Source organism: Rhyacophila brunnea, unplaced genomic scaffold, assembly GCF_057557595.1.
Source record: "Rhyacophila brunnea isolate RB1 unplaced genomic scaffold, BYU_Rbru_1.0 scaffold_20, whole genome shotgun sequence".
Lineage (NCBI taxonomy): Eukaryota > Metazoa > Arthropoda > Insecta > Trichoptera > Rhyacophilidae > Rhyacophila > Rhyacophila brunnea.
Window position 1 is genome coordinate 20,033,995 of NW_028232860.1, and position 20,974 is coordinate 20,054,968.

Genomic DNA, 20,974 nt, shown 5'->3' on the forward strand with positions numbered 1-20,974 from the left:
CACGAAATCACGAACTTCGCGTTACTTACTGTTATGAAAAACACAATAGGTTGGCATATTATTTAATTCTGAAAGATAATAGGTATGATACTTAAGCTTTAGATACGAAATCTTTATTTAACAAATGTTCTGCAAAAGCTTAGGTACATACAAGTTATGCTATGAACACATAACAGATAAATAGAATTCAGATAGACTATACCCCAATTCACTACATTTTGAAGCAGGGTTTTGAATGTGGAGTGTCCTACGAAAATGAAGCACACTATAGACGTGCAAATTTAGTCATAGTATCCAAGAGGTACAAAACGTCCGCAAGGTAGACCTAGAGGCCGCTGGATCGATGAAATGATACAGTTCTGCGGAAGTACGTGGCAACGCAACGGACATGACCGAGAGAAGTGGAAGCAGCTTGAAGAGGCCTTCATCCATCAGTGGATACATTCAGGCTGATGATGACACGACAGACAGACCTTCACGTAGGTACCTAAAACCACCACTATGGGAGGTGAGGTTTCGTCGAAATGCTCCAATGTTCAGTAGCTATGTCAATTTAATTTTTTTAATGAATTCGTCTGTTTAAGATGTCCGAAAAATAATATTAAAATAGGAAAATATCTAAATATCTAGCCTTTTTTCAACTCATTTAAGGCTGTTGGAGGCATCAAAAAACGCTAGTAATAACACCACAAGCCAGATGGTGCTTTTCTGCAAGCTAGATGCCTATCGAAAAATGCTATATCTGACAAGAAAAACGTTAAATTGACAACGCTGGTCATAACAATATATTATCTTATATCATAATATGTAAATTAACAACTCTAGTGTATATTGCCAAGTTAATCCAGATGGTTCTGCATCGCGCTGAAACATTCGTCAGCTGAATGCAGAACTACTCTAACTCACATTTGAAATATTTTGAAGAAGAGTTTTTTGAAACAGCCTACTTCAGTTATTTATTATTTATATGGACAGGTGTATGCACCATTTTTTTCATCAATAATCCTACTAAAATATGATGCATCCATTTATCCATGAAGATAATAAATAATTTCAGTAAATTGTTTCAAAAAAATCTCTCCTCAAAAATTTCAAATGTAAGTTAGAATAGTTCTGCATTCAGCTGACGCATTTTATTCTAGAAAGGGTGAAATTTAGGGAGAGTGTATTTATAATAATAATGTATTATCTTGCTTAGAAAATTCTTTTGAGTTTCCACGAAAAATATTACTTAGGTACATTAAATATTTGATGCAGTCAATGTTATTAATATTAATACGACTTGGTGGAATTTGACTGTTACAATTAATTATTTACCAACACGACCCTGGTGGCAATTATTTGTAATCGAGAGATGATAAAATTATTAAAACATAATTACATTATCAAATGCCGTATTATAAAATCAGTTTTGAATAGTGAACATACGTGGATTCTGTGGATATCTGTGTTTAGTGTCTGTGTTTTTAATTGAGAATTACTTGTGAAGAGTTAATTTTACGAGCTGAGTTAGTGTCCGGCTTCGCACGAGGTTGCTTCATTTGATCAATAATTACAATACATTTATCTTACTTAACAAAATAATTACAATTGCATACGTTATTATTAAAAAAGAATGTATCTAGACATACGTGTCAAAATGAAAATTATTCTGACAGCTAAGTCCATGCTAAGTCAAACAAAAGAGCATCGAAATAAAATCGTAACCAAAATATGAAAATTTATAAGAGGATGGCTTCTACAAGTTTAGTGGCAAGTGTCATTATTCAGAAAATATGAAAAAAAATGTTACAGTGGAACCATTTTAACCTTGAATTGCGTGAAATGAAATGAGGGTGAACGTTGCTTATTATTTCATCGTTTTCTGTCGTTCGGCGTCGCTCCAGCTATGACTTATTTTCTGTCAAAACTTTCGAACTTCACGCTAATGTTGAACGCACAGATTAATAAATACAATTCCGATAGGCTATATTCCAATACACTACATTTTGACGCAGGGGTTTGAATGTGTGAGTGTCCTACGAAAATGGCCCACGTAATATGGACGTGTAAGTGTGTGTTACAACCTCAGAGTAATAATATAAAGAAAGTGGCTATTGTTCGACAAAATGAAGCCGTGTTTCTCACGTATAACGCACAGTAGAACCTAAATTTTATTATTATTAACTTAAATATGAAACGTTATAATATCATGTTGCTACTCAGTATGGCTACCAAATTTAAACACAACATAGTTAAACATATTTTCTACTAAATTAACAAAAAAAATTACCACTAACTTTATATTTAACACGAAAACAATAAAATTCACGTAATAACACGTGCTCGCAGTTTTTAAATGAATGTAATCGTTCAAATCAATATTTACCGACGAGGTTTCCGAAAAATATTTAAGTCAGCCGTAGAAATTCTATCTTATTCGAACGCATCTTGCGGAGATATAAGCGTGCCGAATAGTTTCTCATTCGCACTTATTGATCGTTTTTGTTCAGGCTTTGGTTGCAACTTTCAATACACCAATATTAAATGAGCGTCAACGCATAAACCGAGAGCAGTTGTCAGTATTCGACGTATGACGTATTCGAGACCGGTTGCCTGCTTCTCCATGCCCGTTACTATAGGTTATTTCAGTTCCCTTTATTTCTGAGTTCCCTGGTTGAACGTGTACATATAGTAAATAGGTATAATCATGTGACATTTGAATTAGGAAAATGTCAGGAAAAACTGATAAGTGTAGTTGCTAGCTAAACCAATACATCAATTATTTTGGTTTAGGGAAGACTAGCAACACAAGCTATGTTGTGTACCAACCGATACGATCGAATTGATATCAAATCGTATCAATTATAAAAATTTAAAACTAACCTCCTGTCAAAGATTGTATTTTTAGCATCCCTTCCTTGATTTACCACCCCTAGACAATGCTCTTTAGTTGCTACCAATCAGCATTGCTAATATAACGTTTACTATTAATAGACCACATCTAGAATTATTTAATCTGACATGCAAAAAAATCTAACTGGCGTATGGCGTTAAATCCAGCGTTTATTTATAACACAGATAGTTAACAATTTCTCATTAAAACGCTAAAATAATACACTGATTTTGATTGAAAAGTAACACATTTTCATTCATGTATTATATTTAAATAATAAATTAAATTTATAACGAAACATTTTTTGAAGTTATACTTCTTTGGCGCGTTTGGGAAATCAGATCAGAGTGTATTTTTGGCGTGTGACATGTAACACATAATTTATTTTTTCACACGAAAAAAAACGCACTCGATTGGATTCGAACCATCGATTGTTCGGTTATCAGCCGAACGCACTACCTTTACGCCACATTATGATACTGCAATCGTAACGATTATACAGTATAATATTATAGTTTAGAATTGTTCCGTTGCCTAGGCAGCGAATTTATTATTGTCGGCCATTTGCAATCCCTTACGTAAACAAACTATTAAACGTCAGAGTGACAGTTTGTACTTTAAAAATAAAAAAAACGAGAAACCATTATATAATTTAGTAATATAAGTTAAAGTGTATAGAAATAAACCAACGGCGTTCCAATAAGCGGTCCTTTTTCTTGAGTGTGTAATTTAACAAGATAATTAAGAGCTAGTCAAAGAATCTAGTTTATCACAAGTTTTGTTTTTGTTTTATTACGCCAAAGAAGTATAACTTCTAACGCGCGTACATAAGTACACACACCGATATTTTTTTTTACTTCTGTCATTCTTCTCGTGGCAACAATGTCCAATATTATATTGACGTTTTTAAATTTAAATGTATCTTAAATGCTAGTTTCTAGCTATTTGGACTATGAAGACCTTCTACATTTTGAGTACACAAATTTGGGATACCTAAGCATAGCAATAACAATTCTTTTTTTAAACCAAGCCCTTTTTGCTCTCAACTTAGCTTACTTACGTTGGAAATATTTTGGAAAAACTGTTACCAATAAGACGTCACTGCGGCCAGTAAACACGCACTATTTACAGTGGTGGGGAATGGTCAAATAAAAATAGTGAATAGTTGTAATCAAAAATCTATGGTTGATTTTAAATTAATTAATATGAATGACAATAAATTGTGGAAACCGCAAATTTTCCTTGTAAAATTTTGAAATACTGTAGATAGTGTTATTTTTAAAGTGTGGTTAATTCTTTTTAATAATCATAAGATTGTTGATCTAACGATACCAGATTTAAATTAAATTAGAGCTATAAAAAAAATCAGTAGTGACCAAGACTTGTATTCGGAAGGTAGTGTACAGTTAGGGATGAAAATACGAGTGTTTTTATATCGATATTAATTCGTCACGTGTTTCATTTTCATTGTCTTGTAGTTTATAGTTTTTTTTTAATAATATGGTATAATTCTGCTTCGCACTGTTAAATTTTAGTGGAAAACAAATAGGTAAGAGTGTGTCAAAAACATTAAACTTTTAATCAATAAGAAAATATTATATAAATGTTTTTAAGATTAAACTGCGTTGTGAAAATTAATGTTTTAATTTATTCTTTTAAAAGCATATTATTAATAGTAACATATTTTTTTCTGCAAGGTCGCTGATTATTAGGCATATAATATATAACAGTGGCGAAGGGTGGAGGTAGACTGTTAAGATCCGACATAAATAATTCACATTAAACTTTGTCAGTCAAACGTATTTGTTTTCATTGAACTAAGACTACAATGGGTAGATGGTGTTTGTTAGTTTTTTTAAATTCAATTAAACCATGTCTAATTCAAGTCATAGTAAATAATAGTCAAAAAATATTCGTTTATCTATAATATATCTAAAATTATGTCAGTAAATCATAAAGAATTTCAGATATTAGATAAAAGAATAGTTTTTATTGATTATAGTTTGGTTTAAGCAGGGCTTATGAATTAAAAAAAAAAACTAGCCGACACCGTATGTAATATAATAATATATGTATTCCAACAAAAACAAATAATTATTAATATGACTGAAAAAGTGTGCACTATTTTGTCAGATGGCCCATTTTTTTGGACCATGTCCGATCCTAATATGGGCTCCACAGAGTAGAGGTTTATATTAACAGATTTTGTTTTTTACGAGAAATGGATGTCGGCCACTTGCTCAACCTATTAGGTCCATACCCTGACTCACACACAAATTGAAAAACAATATGTGTACTTGCCAGACCCAGGATTCGAACCTGGGATCCACGGCGTGATAGTCCAACGCTTAAGCCGCGCGCCCATAGCATAGCTAAACTATTATGTTTTGGACTAGGCAGGGTTTAATTGAATTTGAAAAACTAACCAGCACCATCTGCAATTTGTATTCTTAGTTCAATGAAAATAAGTATGACTGACTTTAGTTGAAGTTTAGTGTGCACTATTTATTCCGAATCTTAACAGCCTACCTCCACCCCTCGCCACTGATATATACTTATTATATATACATTTGTTGCCGTTATCGATATTATGTCATGTTTAAATATTCAAAATAAAACATAAATTTTAATAATCATAATAATAATATTATATCATTATTTACAATTGAAAAAGTGTCGCAGCATGGTTGATTATTTTTTTAAATCATATATAAATATGTATTCACATGTTTATTATTTGTCAATTTTGTATTTTTATAATATAATCACATAATACAGATATTATTTAAAATATTTTTTTTTATGTTTATACAATTAATAGGAATATAAGTATATATAAAAAAATTATAGTTTATTAAATATAATTATGGTGTCCACGTAATCAATACATGATCAGGACCGGTTTCGTTCATTAACAAGTTTATTGTCGACGTCTAATTAATACAATTAACCCCTCAGTATACTTTCAAAATAATGACATTATAAACATGCTCCCACGATAGCCGAGCCGTTACGCGGCAGCCTTATAATATCGTGGGTCCCGGCTTTGAATCCCGGGACTGGCAAATTCATATGTTGCTTATCAATCTGTGTTTCGACCCAGAGTATGGACCTAATAGTTTGAGCAAGTGGCTGACATAAATTATTTCTTGTAAAATCAAAAATCTGTTGATACAACAACTTTCATAGGATCGAACATGGTTTAAAATAAATGTTTTAATTTCAGCATCCTCACTCAAGATGGAGAGGCGACGACACAGTGTATTATCGGCTATCGTGGGCGCGATGCTCATAACCTGCTCCAGCTCCGAAGAAAACTTTACTATTGCGGTAGATAACTGTTGTCTCGGAGACAACAGACTGGTGAGGAACCAGTGCCTCATGCGAGATCCCGTAACCAACGCCACAAGCCTGGGGACGGTGCAGCTGGTCTGCGGCGACGGCATGTACATGCTGGACTATTCGGCCGGGGAGACCTTCGAGATCGAGGATTATGGATACCTCAATGTCGAGAATGGGAAGCAATACATCGCGAGGGGGTTGTGAGTACAAAAAATAATGAATTTAATAATATTAACACAGTGCAGTAAAGTTTCTTGCGTATAGCAGTGGCGAAGGGTGGAGGTAGGCTGTTAAGATTTGACATAAATAGTGCACATTAAACTTTGTCAGTCATACGTATTTGTTTTTATTGAACTAAGACTACAATTTACAAGAAATGGTAAATTTAAAAAAAAAATCAATTAAACCCTGCCTAACCAAACCATCATAGTTTTGGTATGCTTTGGGCGATCCGACAAAATAGTGCACACTTTTTCATTCAAACTTATTTGTTTTCGTTGAATTAGGAATATATATTACACATGTTGTTGTTCAGTTTTTTTAAATTCATTAAGCCCTAATACATAAAAAAATATTATTCTATCTATAGAATATCCAAAATAATGTACGACTGTACGAGTATGTTTTAATGTTGCCCACGATGGCCGCGTGACTTCAGCGTCGGACTATAGCGTCGTGGGTGCCAGGTTCGAATCCTGGGTCTGGCAAGTACACATATTGTTTTTCAATTTGTGTGTGAGTCAGAGTATGGACCTAATATGTCGAGCAAGTGGATGACATCCATTTCTCGTTAAAAAAAATCTGTTAATACAAACCTTCACGCTGTGGAGGCCCATATGATCATATTAGGATCGGACATGGTCGAAAAAAAATGTTTTATAGATAGACTAGTATTTTTTGACTATTATCTATTACGGCTTGGTTTTCGCAGGGTATAATTGAATTTTAAAAACTAACTAACACCATCTGTGAATAATTGTAGTCTTAGTTCAGTGAAAAGAAATACGTATAATTGACAAAGTTTACTATGCATTATTTATATCGGATCTTAACAGCCTACCTCCACCATTCGCCGCTGGCGTAAGGTACCAATAAATTGGTAGGTACCTATTATGCTCCCCATAATGATAATATGACAATCTTTTAAAGATATTAAACAAATACATTGAATATTAATACTATCGACCGAAGGTAGGACAGTAGGGTCGGATCCAAATTATTTTCATATTGTTTGATTTATTTAGGACGATAAGTATACGCTGCAGAAACAAGAAGGGCTCCATGTGTCGCTATGTTTACTGAAATTTAAAGTAGATCTACTGAAATTCTAGTTGCACTCCTACTGTCCAGCAAGAACTTCTTGGCTACATGTTAAAACTGTGAACTAACTAACTCCTCCCATTAAATCAACGACAGCGCCTTTGGCTTGTGCCTAAATCTTCTTGTTGGACAGTACTTTCACTGTAGACTATTGTTGCTCTAGTGTACGAATACAATATACTATTACAGCAATATTGCCGGGATATACTCACCCTGACATTGCCCAAATATATGGGTCCTACAGTATTACCGAAAATCTTTTCGACAACGTGCAATTTTTTAGAGTGAGTGTAAGTCCAAATGGGCGTTATTTTGTAAATTATTATAATATGATGCCGTTTAACCCAAGCAATGACTCAGTGACTGTTATGTTTTTATTTATGTTTGTATAATTGTCGAATATTTAATGTGATGTGGCTAGAGTTGACAACAACATTATAACATCGGCATCACGAATCGTCTCTCGCATATTTTGGAAAAAGATATAAAAATGAAGTTGTTGGAAATTATTTCCGCTGAGTTGGCAACAGAAAAGTCACCAATTTACCTCAATAATCCATTAAAATAATTTATAATATAATAAACTATGATATATTTTATTATGTTGACACCTTTGTTCCGTGTGCGTACACGCCTTTAAGTTTAAAAAAAAATATTGTTTTCATTTTTTTAATTACCTTTGGTTATGCAATTTTCGATATCCAGGTTTTGTATCACAGAAAGAAGCGTACTAGAGGAACAATATGGCGGAGACAAGATATTCTCGGAAGTGAAGTTGGAAAAGGTGGCGCTTGTCTGCTTCCCCGCAGACGAAGAAGCCTTCCTCTCATACACCGTCATCGGCATCTTGATCTTCATATCCATCATCTTTCTGGTGTTGACTCTGATAGTCTACGCAATAGTTCCACAGCTGAGGTAAGTCAATCTTCCATTATTATTCAAGTTTAGGACGCAAACCCCACATAAGGCGGCGGGTCAGCGGCGCGTGCGCCTATTTTTCGACCGGAGCGACTACTCAGCCAAAATACGATATGGTATAATACTGTTTGGCAGGTCTCGTAAAGGGACGAGATCGCTTTAGGAGGTGAATGGCATGGAGATGACAGTTAAATTGGAGGTTGCTCCGATGAATGGAGGAGCGAGTTGAGATCTGACTGAGTCATTTGTTGATATAATTTACAATTGGGAAATATGCCGGCCTCTGCACTATTGCAACTTCGAGCGTTTCGATGACCAAGCCCGAGGCAGTCGAATCGCATCGAAGAATGGCACGCGTGTAGTATATGCTGACTGTAGATGGAACGATTGTGCGATAGTTAAATGACTTGCTAATTCTTACATTGTCTAAATAATGCTGACAAGACCCGAGGCCATTGACCGCTACAACTGCAAAGTAAGGCAGGCAATATTAAGACTGTTGCACTTAATGGCGAATTACGATAGTAGTGCCAGTTTTGATGATCTTTGAATGCGATGCGGTAATATGTTCGAAATACATGAAGATTTTAGATTGCATATTCCGTTGAAATCATTAGTTTTTATTTCAATGTCCAACAATCATCATCATCTACAAACAGTTGAGCATACCTATTGCATTTGAAGTATGAGCCACAACTAACGCTAACTTCGAAGTTTAAAGATTCGTGTAATGGCCTGACCATAGTGGGCCTTGGGCATAACGCAGGCGGACCACAAGAGGAACTAGTTGGTGATGCATAACAAAAAAATCCATGATGTTATTTATATCGCATAAATGGCTGAAAACCAATAGGCCGGGACATAACAGGACGATTTCCGTCTTGTGGTATTCAAGAAGGTACTTACTTACTTACCTTGAAGGTCGAGAAACACCAACCGCAAAATCAGGTCAAAATCAACTGAAGAAAAATACGAACGCTCCCACAGAATATTTAAAATTCCACGCACAACGAACATAGGGACCTGTTATGCTTTTTGTTTTGTTGGTATTGACACTATAGATAGACTATATAGTATACAGTATAGACTATAGATAGACCGTATTTTGCGGCTGGTGTGTCTCGGCCGTAAATTCCACTGTTAATATGTTGCAGAATAAACTAACGACCTAGATGAATGGAGGAAGTTAGTGTTCTAACCAGCGAACTCAGAAATAATGGGAACTGAAATACCTAACGGGTGTGGAGAAGCAGGCAACCTATCTCGAGTGTGGAAGAATATGGGATCAACTTAAACAAGTGTAAAAAATACGCTTGTCGTTTGTCGTAACTCCTCTCGTTTTATGCACTGACGCTCATTCAATATTGGTGTATTTGGAGTTTCAGCTTCACGTCTATAATAAGTGGCTCATTTTCGTGGGACACTCACACATTCAAAACCCTGCATCTAAGTGTAGTAGGTATATTGGGGAATAGCCAATCGGAATTATATTTATTAATCTGTTCTGTGGGTCTAGCCTTCATATAATACAGCTGGTAATGATTTTAAACGAGCAATTAGAGATTGATAATTCACATGAGATTAAAAAGGGGCGTTGATCATTCAAATAAATATTTTTATGTACCTATTTCAGTCAAATGTGTACGGTTTCAATTTCCCACCTTTTTTTCATAACAAAACTAATACCTAAGTATAATTATGTTGAATGTTCAATACCAGTCGGTGATTCCCAACCTTTTCTAGTTGGAGGAACCCCAATATGACTGGTACATTATCAGGTACGCAATCGCGTGTTGCAATAGTAATATATAGTAATTCTAGTATGTATATCTTTGATTTAAGTTTATTTAAGAATTATGTACCACTTTGTTGACAGGGATCTGCAGGGGAAATGCATCATGATAACGGCAGGATGCCTTTGTCTAGGGTTCGCGCACCTCGCGGCTGCACAACTGTTCCTGGAGGGGTCTAGCTCGATGTGTGTATACAATGGTAATGATAATAATCCATATTGATCAGTGGCGTGCGGTCTATAGATGTTGTAGTTGCGAAGCATCCCCAGAAATAATTGAAAAAATACTATGTAAAAATATTATATAAATATATTACCCATTTCTATTTAACTCAGTGGCGAAGGGTGGAGGTAGGCTGTGGAGATTCGACATAAATAAATCACACTACACATCAGTCATACTAATTATTTGTTTTCATTTAACTGAGAATATAAATTGCAGATGAAATTGGGTAGTTTTTAAAATTAAATCAAACCCTGCATAAAGCAAACCATAATAGATATTCTCCAATACATGGCCCACAAATAAATAGTCAGGCCGTCACACGAAACTATAAATTTCGATCGTATTGCTAGTTATTTCTAACCAATAACTAGCACTACAATTCGAGGACTTAGTGTCAAACAACACTATCTACAAAAGTGCAACTTTACAGAAAAGCCAAAAATCGTTATTTTAGATTCTTGTAACTTAACAAGGGAAATGTTTATTTAAAACCTAATGTTAATATTTTATAATTTATTGTGTATTGTACGAGTACATTTATCTTGCTTATGATGATGTTAAAATTTATAGGGATAGTTTGTAAAAAATATGAAAACAAGGGTAACTTATGTAGTTAGCGTTAAACTTTAATAAGAAATTTGAAAAGATTGACATAACGTTGTTTGACTATCATGTAGCCGTAAATGTAAAATAACGTTATCTCAAAAAAAAAATTTTTTTGTAGATAACGTTGTCTAACTTTATGCACTCGAATTGTAACACGAAATTCAGTTCCCCGGCCTGTCTATAGTCTCCCTTGACGTAGATACAATGCTTACTTTGTCTTATATACATTTTAAATGGGTCTTTTATCTATAATGACCTAAAATGAACGATTTTATAAATAAACCGATAAATAATATAATTATTACATAAACATAAATATTGTTTTGTTACTACATCATAATTAATTATTATGTCTATCCATTAAATTCAATTTGATATGTTTACATAAATTTCAATATAGTCGCCAATTAAGGCTATCATCGCATAGCAATAAACAATTTATTTGCTACTAGCGTTTATAATTTGTATCCAGCTTCGTCCGAAGATTTTACTTGGCACTTGTGTATTTTTATTGTTCCATATAACTTTATAAATACAAAATATCGAATGTGTCGTTAGTTCTCTTACCCAGGGTGTCAATGATTGGCCTGCTCGAAATATGCTGTTCATACTTAATTTTTTATAAATTATTCAAGTTTTGGAGAAATCAGGCTGTTCATAATCATCTCAAGAAACTTTCAACTACAAAGAGAACAAATACCAGCCTATAATAGTTCTTCACTGATAGGTGTAGATGACCTTATAAATTCGAGTAACCTTTTGACATATTCTACGTTTGTGGCCCGATCAAAGTTAATATGTAGGGACATTATCTGGTCCTTAACCCTTTGGCTGCTACGATGTTTTGCAAAATCCGGTCGAGGATTGCTACCAATAATTGTCGATAAATTACAGTATTGTATTATTTTTAGACACCTTACCACACTAATTGATTATGCGAAATCGGAATATTATGAAAACACGTTTCGTAATTAATTTATCGTTTTGAATAGATAATGAGGCAATTAGATATCAAAAGATAAAAGATCTCGTACAATATACGTGATTTGTGAAAAAGATCTTTATGGTGTTTGTTTATTGGAACATTTAAAATATGTATCGCAAATGATTTTATTTCATTATTTTTTTATAAATGAAACTGTTTTTATATAGCACAAATCCACTTTACTTTAAACACTGAGTTGAGTAAAAGACTTTCCCATTGGTTCAAATCCATAAAATAAAATAAAACATTGTCCTTCCACCAAGAATTTGACTGTAAACAAATTTTTATAAGTATTGTATACTGAAATTTGTATTTGGAATTGTTTTTATTATAAAAAGGGTGATGCCATGAAAAAAATATACAATAGTTATAAGCTCTAAACCTACCCAGTCATAAAAGATATATGAATCGGGTTATATTACACAACAATAAAACTAAATAGATAAAACAATGTTTCGTACCACTGGTGCAGTAGTGTGTTCCCAAATTAACTTAACATTTCAGGCATGAAAAGCAAAACGACGATCATTGTTAGCATTTCTGGCCATTATCAAAAACAACGATATATCGTTGTGTAGCATTCTAAGGGTTAAGCGACAACGCACACAGGACGACGCCGGGCGGAGCGCGCTCAAGACTTAAAAGAGCTTAAAAGCGAGTATTGTTTTTTTATACACCTACACACACCGTCTTTTGGAATGATATCTCTTTGATGATTTAATAATATAATCCCAATACAATTTGGGAATGTGTAGAATCATTAAGAAGGTTTTGGACGAAATGAGATAACTTGGTGCATAGTTACCTACTTTAATTTTGTCAGCCACGTTACCTCTTGAAATGAATGGCAATATCTTCACTAAAATCACCAGCAAGAAGGATAAGAATCAGGCCAATTATAATATTATATTACAATCGCTTTATCGAATGTCATACTATAAAATCGCCTTCATTCAAGATCTTGGCTTTTCCAGTTCATAGAATAATAATAACGTAGATTCCTGCAATTTCCAGAATATCATCATCTATCATTGATTGATTATAAATTTGTAAATATTATCAGTGAATTCTGATTTCAAATCGATATATTTTTGACATTGAATCATTAAACAATATCGTTGTTCTGTTACCTAGGTTACCGATTACTAAGAAATTCAAAATTAAGTAGGTACCTGAAATTTGTTTATGTTATAATTAATTTTATCGCATTTTTTCTCCTTCTGTAAATGATAATCACTCATTTTTCTTGCGTTGATCCTAGTTTTGGTCAAGGCATCTTCAATATAAACAAAATCAGCAGTCTTCACGTACAGAACCTTTAAATCACAAACATTTTTTTAATTAAACAAACAAAATAAGGTAAATATATTTATTTACTCCTAAAATTTCAACGATTGGCATCACCATAATATCAAGTGCAATAATTATAAAGGTATATTAAATTCAAAATCCGTTTTCGGACCAACTTTTCTATTAAAACAACTGTGCACAGATCCAATTTGTATTTTTAATTTAAGTTCGATTTTGCCAATATGAGTCAAGTGCCTGAGAGTACCTATATGTATACGACTCAGGTTTCGCCTTTCGATATGCGAATACGTTTGAGCGATACAAATAGAAATCCACAAAGGGCTTAAGGCCAGCATTGCAGTAGTAAATATTGTCACGCAAGTAAAAATATGTAACGTGATTTGTTTCAGGTTACTCCACCTATTTCTGGATGCTGACCACATTTTTCTGGATGAACGTGGTCGCCATTAACGTCATGCAGTCCGCATTGTAAGTTATCTAATCAACATTTACATAAAATGAAAACATACTGGAAAAGTTTTTTCAATTCGAAATGAATGCGACGCCCAGTGGGACTCGAACCTACATCCACTGGATTCGCGGCAATGTTTTTTTTTATATTAAAACATATGCGTGCAATCTAATTACGACGAAATTAACTAGTGGTATTTACATCTCGATCCGCTCAAAAAATGCTTTAATTTTTGGCAATTTACTTCAATCAAGGTATCAAATCGAGGGGTTGGTGTCAAACAACACTATCTACAAAAGTGAAACTTTACAGGAGAGCCAAAAATCGTTATTTTAGATTCTTGTAACTCAATAAGGGAAATGTTTATTTAAAACCTAATGTTAATATTTTATAATTTATTGTGTATTGTACATTTATCTTGCTTATGATGGTGTTAAAATTTAAAGGGATATTTTTAAAAAAATATAAAAACAAGGGTAACTTATGTAGTTAGCGTTAAACTTTACTGACGATTTAATAAGAAATTAGAAAAGATTGACATAACGTTGTTTGACTATCATGTAGCCATAAATGTAAAATAACGTTATCTCAAAAAAAAAAAACCTTTTTTGTAGATAACGTTGTCTGACTTTAAGCACTCGAAATATATTAATCACTAACCGACGTCTGGATCTTTCTATAATTTAGTTATAGCGTACTTGCACTTACTGATAATTTAATAAACTATATATTTGTATTCAACTAATAATTCACAACGATGTTGTATCGGTTTAATTCAGAGAAGTCAAAGAAAACCGTTATTCTATAGATATTCAGATGGAGCCTATACATATTATGAAAGTATTGCAAAAAAAAGGACCACTGTTCTACTAATTTCCATATAAATCTTGAAGAGTTTAATTTTAATTACAAAGAAAAATGACACGACAAACAGAAACTTTCTTCGGTGATTTTAAACCGGCGCTCACATCTGAACTTGCCTCGTCTGCGGCACACCCATAAATCAAACTTTCCAAGAACGTTGATCTGGTGTTGCATATGAATACCGCGCACATCTGCCTAGCGACAGTCGCACGTAACCTTCGAAACGTATAGATATTTGAATGCGGCGATCGGCGAGCCGGTATAGGAATTACCAATTCATAGGTCTTCGTATGCGTTCTGATGTCTTCGACTAACAGCCCGAGAAGCAAACGACTTTCGCATTCGACCAATCTGTGGAATTCCATTTGGCAATGTGTATTTTGTGAATAACGATGAAGTCACATCGACGTATTCGACACGTTGCAGGCGAGACGAGTTTTGATGTGAGAGCCGGCTTAGGAAACGTTTCAGGATCACCGACAAAATAAGAATAGTTTAATGCAGTTACTATTGTCTCCTAGAAGGTTCCTAGTCAATAGCTAATTCGCATGTCACATCATGCATCGAAACTATAATAATAAAATGTGACATAATATGTATTTCGTTAAATATTTTTCTTGTGTAAAAAAACGATTATACCTTGTTTTACTTGACAGAGCTATTCCATTTCGAATATCTGTTGAGAGAATATCCAAAATAAATAAGACGCAATAAAATTGACCTGTCGCGTATTTTTGTTTTATAAATTAATTACCTATGTAGGTATGTATGTATATTTATTACATCACCCATGAATCCTTTTGAAACTTGTTCATTTCAATAATGGAAAAAATCATCTCAAAATATCCTGAATATCGTGGGTCGGCAACATGTACAAATCAGACACCGGGTTGCTATTTATTTTTAAATTAATTTATTGCGACTATGCCCTTGCTTTTCCGTACAAGGCGGCTCTGTAAAGACGTGTCCGGAAACTTGTACGTATGAAGTTCGCCGTATCACACTTCACAGTGAAATGTTATATTGGAAATATATCTCTTCGGGTCGTATAGTAGGTGCTGACATAAAATTCTGTGTAAATAAAACATGGTTCTTGTCGGTTTACACTTTACAGGACGCCAGCAGTAAACAAATTTTGAAAATAGCTGATATACTGGGTTATTTGTTAGGTTAGGTTAGGTTTTCATTCTTGAATTCATGCCAAAATCAGCTATGAAAATTGAATGAATGTTCGTATTGAATCTAATAAAATTGGAGACCGTTAATTAATCGGTCAACTCTTTCCGATAAGGAAGCTCACGGCGAACTGTGCTACGGTGAAATGTTTTACGTACAATTTACAAGTAACTGTAGCTGCATAATAATAGCGATCAGATATCTATTGTTTAGTGTATCAAACTACTCTGCAGTAATATTATTCTAGCGAATCAATTTCCAGCAAACAACTCTTAGCTAGGTCAGCAAGTTGATTGGCGAAATTAGATACGGTATATTATTACATCATATCACAGCACATTATATTATTACGGTATATTAGCCGAATAATCATTTTTCATGGTATCATATTTTCTTACGACTGTAAAAATAAATAATATTTCATTTCGCTACTCGAGTTAAAACGCTGACTCTATAATTAGTCCAATATGATTATGTAACAGAATTTAATGTTAATGTATTACTTTTTATTGTGTAAATAACGAAGAATAATTTATCTAAATGTCACTCGAATCCAAGTACCTAGCTCGTAACTATCTCAGTAGATTATATGTACTATCATTGTATAATATACTATTGTACCGATACGCTGCTAATAAATCTCACCCTGCTACATCGTAGACTTCATTATCATCATCCTCAACCCACACATCGAACACCACAGTAGTGACCCAACATAACCATGTAAAGATAATTGCATAGAGTTGATTAGAGATATTAAATGTTTTGCTAGATTAGAGTTTTACGTGAAGTCTGTAGTGAGTTATGTTCCTCCATTTATTTCTTTAATTTTTATAATCGCCAGAATTAGATATTTCATAGTGGTATTTTCTTGCTTAAATTTCATGAGGTTTTTAGAGGTAAATTTCGTGATTGCACAGAGTTCCGTGAGCCCGTCGCTCTTTTTCTAATATGGGGCAGTCATTAATGACATGCCAGACTGTTTGAGATGTTTCGCCGTCACATGGACAGCAGTTATCATCCCTCAATTCGAATTTAAAAATAAAAAAATAACGAAGACACAATAAAGCTATGGAACAGCAGATACAATATAACATCGGACACGGGATCAACAGCATGAAAATTTATTCCAAACATAATCTCTGCCACCACTCTTGCCAGGAACATAAAAAAACATCACACATTATTATACTAACAGGCAACAGAGCTCTTAAAGCCAATCTTAACAGATCGACATGCTATTGAATATGTTTTAAATAACTACATTTTTGTAAAACAGATAAAAATTGAAAATATTACACACGAAACAGTCGCAAAGGGGAGAGAGGTTTAAAAATATGTTTTTGCATGACAGCCAGTGTACGACCAAAATAAATATTAGTTTTTCATGCCCTGTTAATGGACACGATTTTTACGAAGTTCGGGTTATTTGAATAAACCGGTTCGAATCTCGGAGCTGGAAAATTCACATCCAATGTCTGTTTGGAACAAGAGTATAGGTTGAGCAAGTGCCTAACACCCATTTCTCGTAAAAACAAAACCTGTTAATACACCCTCCACACGTCCGTTCTTATGATCCTCTTAGGATCTAACATGGAAGGTCAGTTTAACTCTGCAATATAATAGTCCAGTCGATTGCGAGGTAGATTTTGGTCGATCACACTATAGCTAGAGGTATAGATAGATTATGCCCATATAAAATATGTGATTAATGTAGATTTTGAAGAAGAAGAATTAACCATTACTATTTGTATTTCATAACCAGCTAACGTAAAAATCATTTCAAATTAATCATAAGGAAAACTATGTAACACAATTCGTATTGATCATTCAGTCTGTCTCGGAAGTAAAAAAAAAAAAAAGAAGATTTTAACCACCACACTTTAAACTGGGGAGTAGTGTCCGATTGCCGTCGCGCAGTTGACTCTGAGTGCAATGAGTATCGACCAAAACTCACTAGGTATTTTCACAACGAATGTAAAACTGGGTATTTCTTTATAATGGCGAAAGTTTTGGCCAAATTTAATACATTTGTTTAAATTGAAGAATGATATTACGAAAGAGTGTGGTAGAAAACTGAAAGTTTCCATAGTGGATAGTCAGCATAGCCTACTTGAAGTTGGACATACCTGTTTAGTGTTTTATTGTATCAATGGCGTCATCTTTATTTCGATGTATTAATGATTGTTTCTTTGTATAGTTTCAGGGCGCGATGGTCGGACAAGAAGAGCTTCACGATTTACAATATATACGCATTTGGATCGCCCGTGCTCTTCCTGGTCGCATCGTTAGTGGCGCACCACGCTGAAGGCTCTCACATTAAGCCAGGAATCGGCGGTAACTCCTGCTGGTTTAGTGGTAAATATACTATACAATTATTATGTCCATGCGGCCAAAACTCGTATCTGACAGAAAACATGGGATGCTTCCACCAAAAGCAGGCACACGTATGTTTTTTCCAAATATCAAATGGCGAATAGAGATAACTGCTTTGACTCCAGATCATTACATCAGTAAATTCTTGACTGGGCATGGTGGCTTCGCTGGCAGGCTCTATGTCTCTTGGTCTTGTTACCCGTTTAACATTTCCATGTCGCGGAGAAATACGGAATGCAAACCACATCATTTAGGAATGTCCTAAAATGTGTACGGAAAGGGAACAGCTACTCAAGTCGGTTCAACCACCCGTTGGGCCCATCTAACGGTCCGACCATTTAGAAAATTTGCGGTGTCATATTGCCAACGTGAAGATCTTTTCATTTAGGTTGTTCGGCAGTTTCGTATTAGCTTTTGTTACTTACTAGTACTATGCGCTTCTCTCTCCCATGATTCTTCCATTCTCATCCCTCTTAACTTAAACTCGTGTAAATTCAGTCAAAAGCAGTGGCATTAATCTTTCATTGAATACTGACCTAGCAAATGCAGTATTTTAAATATTGTCCTCCAAAGATGTGGGGAAGGTACTGTAGGTAGTTTCCTAGTTTTAATACATACGAAACATCTGGATCCATTATCCATTTCCATTCATTTGCGAACATGAAAAGTAGTCACCATGTCGATCGGATGGCTTTTGTGTATATATAGCTACATCTCGAAGGCCTTAGCTATCCATAACTACTTATTATGTACTCAGACATCATATTTTGTACGGGGGTCAACGCGTCCGTATTTTATTGCGCAGTGCGCAAAAACGAAAATGACCGCATAATAATAGGTATGAGAATTCGAACACATTGAATAAGGATGCATTCTACGAATAAATCGCATACGTGGTACGCATTATCGTAATTGTCTATAACGCATCAGAGAAAATATATGAAAATATGAACGCAAACGGAAAAATCTTGAAAAATTTGAAAAATATAGAAATAAAGGAATCGTTGATTTTAATCGGGTCGTGAAAAAAATTACACTCTCATAATAGTTTGAACGATGCTTACAGTGCGGTAATATAATATTGAGTATGTACATTATATAGAAAGTATTAAACAACATTACAAATAATTCGTGACAGATGGACGGGAAGGTTTATAGAAGTATAATAATATGGTGTCGGATAGGAAACACGATTATGAAAAAAAATCTATATCTGTTTTATGTGTATCATTTTCTTTAAGATTATACTTGATGCAAATTAAAGAGATTTCGGGAAGTGGGTAAATCGAAGTGAAAGTGTTAAAAAATCAACAAATCAGCGTTTCGATAAGAAATTAATGTGTTATCCAAGAGGGTGCTGTAACCTACTGTAACCTTAGGCAACATACAATACCTATCAATGAAAAAATTAAAACATGGATGAAGAAGATTTAAAATACTAAATACACTACTCGAAACCCATATTAGGAAAACTTTTCTTGAATTATACTCCCATTACAATAATCAAGTGGCATACTGTGGCAAAAACGTAACACATTACAAGATAAAAAGAACTTTTTATATACAACGTTTTTAAATTTTCTATTGAATAGCATTTGAGCATATTGAGCATAATTAATAATGCTCAATATGCTCAAACTTGTACTTGATATGAAGTAAATAAAAAACAAACAAATATTGAATACTGAAATGTCATTTTGATTTCCATGGTAACGCATGTATATATTAATAATTTAGTTGCTAGGACCACCCTCTTAGCAACCAATAATAGTTTTTTACTTTTTACGGATTTTTCTGAAATAACTTTCAATACAAAATGAAATTAACTGAAAATGAATTCAATTCTGCTTAAAGATGGCTAAAAGTATTAAAAGAATGCATTGGGATCGTGTGCTGATATATTCTAAATGTTTCAAATGTCTAGCTAGTCGGGAAGTTATTTAAAAATCGATTGAAAGATTTGTACTGGACAAACAACCACCGGACAAACAAGAATACAAGCTAATAAAAACGTTGTAAAATATCATAGCATGATATACATAGCTTTCAGATGATAGTATTATATAAAACATACAATTTAGTGTTTGATAAATTGTTATAAACAGGTTATAAAACAAAAAGCTACACTAACGCAACGCAAAATAAATCAGTTTCAATGTTAAGTGTGAATAATTAATAGCTACTTAAATATAATGAAACAAGACCGGTTGATTCCGAAATATTGAACTATATGTACCTATTAATATTATTATGTGGGTTATTTTTTGTATCAAAAGTAAAAATGTTAAAATACAACGTCGTAAATGTCTGCAAAGCCAATCGGTTTTGTGTGCGGCGAACAATGACAACAGTTACGTCTTTCGGCCAATAATAAAAGTTGATAATATACTATGTAACTATATGTAACAATGGGTCAGTGGCGAAGGGTGGAGGTTGGCTGTGGGGATCCGACACAAATAAAGCACACTAAACTTTGTCAGTCGTAAGTACTTATTTGTTTTCATTGAACTAAAAACACACATTGCAGATGGTGTTGGTTAGATTTTAACATAACCTACCTCTACTATTACGGTTTGGTCTAGTTTAATAAAAACTAACCAATACGTCTGTAAAGTGTGTTCTTAGTTCAATAACAATTATTAATAAGTATGACTGACAAAATTTTGTGTTCAATATTTATGTCGGATCTCTACTACCTACCTCCACCCATCGCCACTGAATACTACTTAAAA

The 20,974-nt window shown here is 33.9% G+C and overlaps 2 protein-coding genes across 5 annotated transcripts in view; one reads left to right on the forward strand and one right to left on the reverse strand.

The window, feature by feature from the left end:
* Window positions 1-20,974, reverse strand: part of LOC147071347 (RNA helicase aquarius) — a 163,512-nt gene that overhangs the window by 84,414 nt on the left and 58,124 nt on the right. The gene's annotated exons all lie outside the window — the stretch shown is intronic.
* Window positions 1-20,974, forward strand: part of LOC147071349 (G protein-coupled receptor Mth2-like) — an 80,100-nt gene that overhangs the window by 48,634 nt on the left and 10,492 nt on the right. The window contains exons 1-6 of one of the 4 annotated variants that reach the window (XM_085947941.1): window positions 1,991-2,048; window positions 6,102-6,417; window positions 8,243-8,452; window positions 10,332-10,447; window positions 13,765-13,843; window positions 18,067-18,224. In XM_085947941.1, coding sequence (XP_085804067.1) covers window positions 2,006-2,048; window positions 6,102-6,417; window positions 8,243-8,452; window positions 10,332-10,447; window positions 13,765-13,843; window positions 18,067-18,224 — 922 coding nt within the window. In that variant the 5' untranslated portion in view covers window positions 1,991-2,005. Of the gene's footprint in view, window positions 1-1,990; window positions 2,049-2,557; window positions 2,622-4,250; window positions 4,425-6,101; window positions 6,418-8,242; window positions 8,453-10,331; window positions 10,448-13,764; window positions 13,844-18,066; window positions 18,225-20,974 lie in introns of those variants that run through there. The other 3 variants (XM_085947940.1, XM_085947943.1, XM_085947942.1) reach the window with 3 other exon arrangements.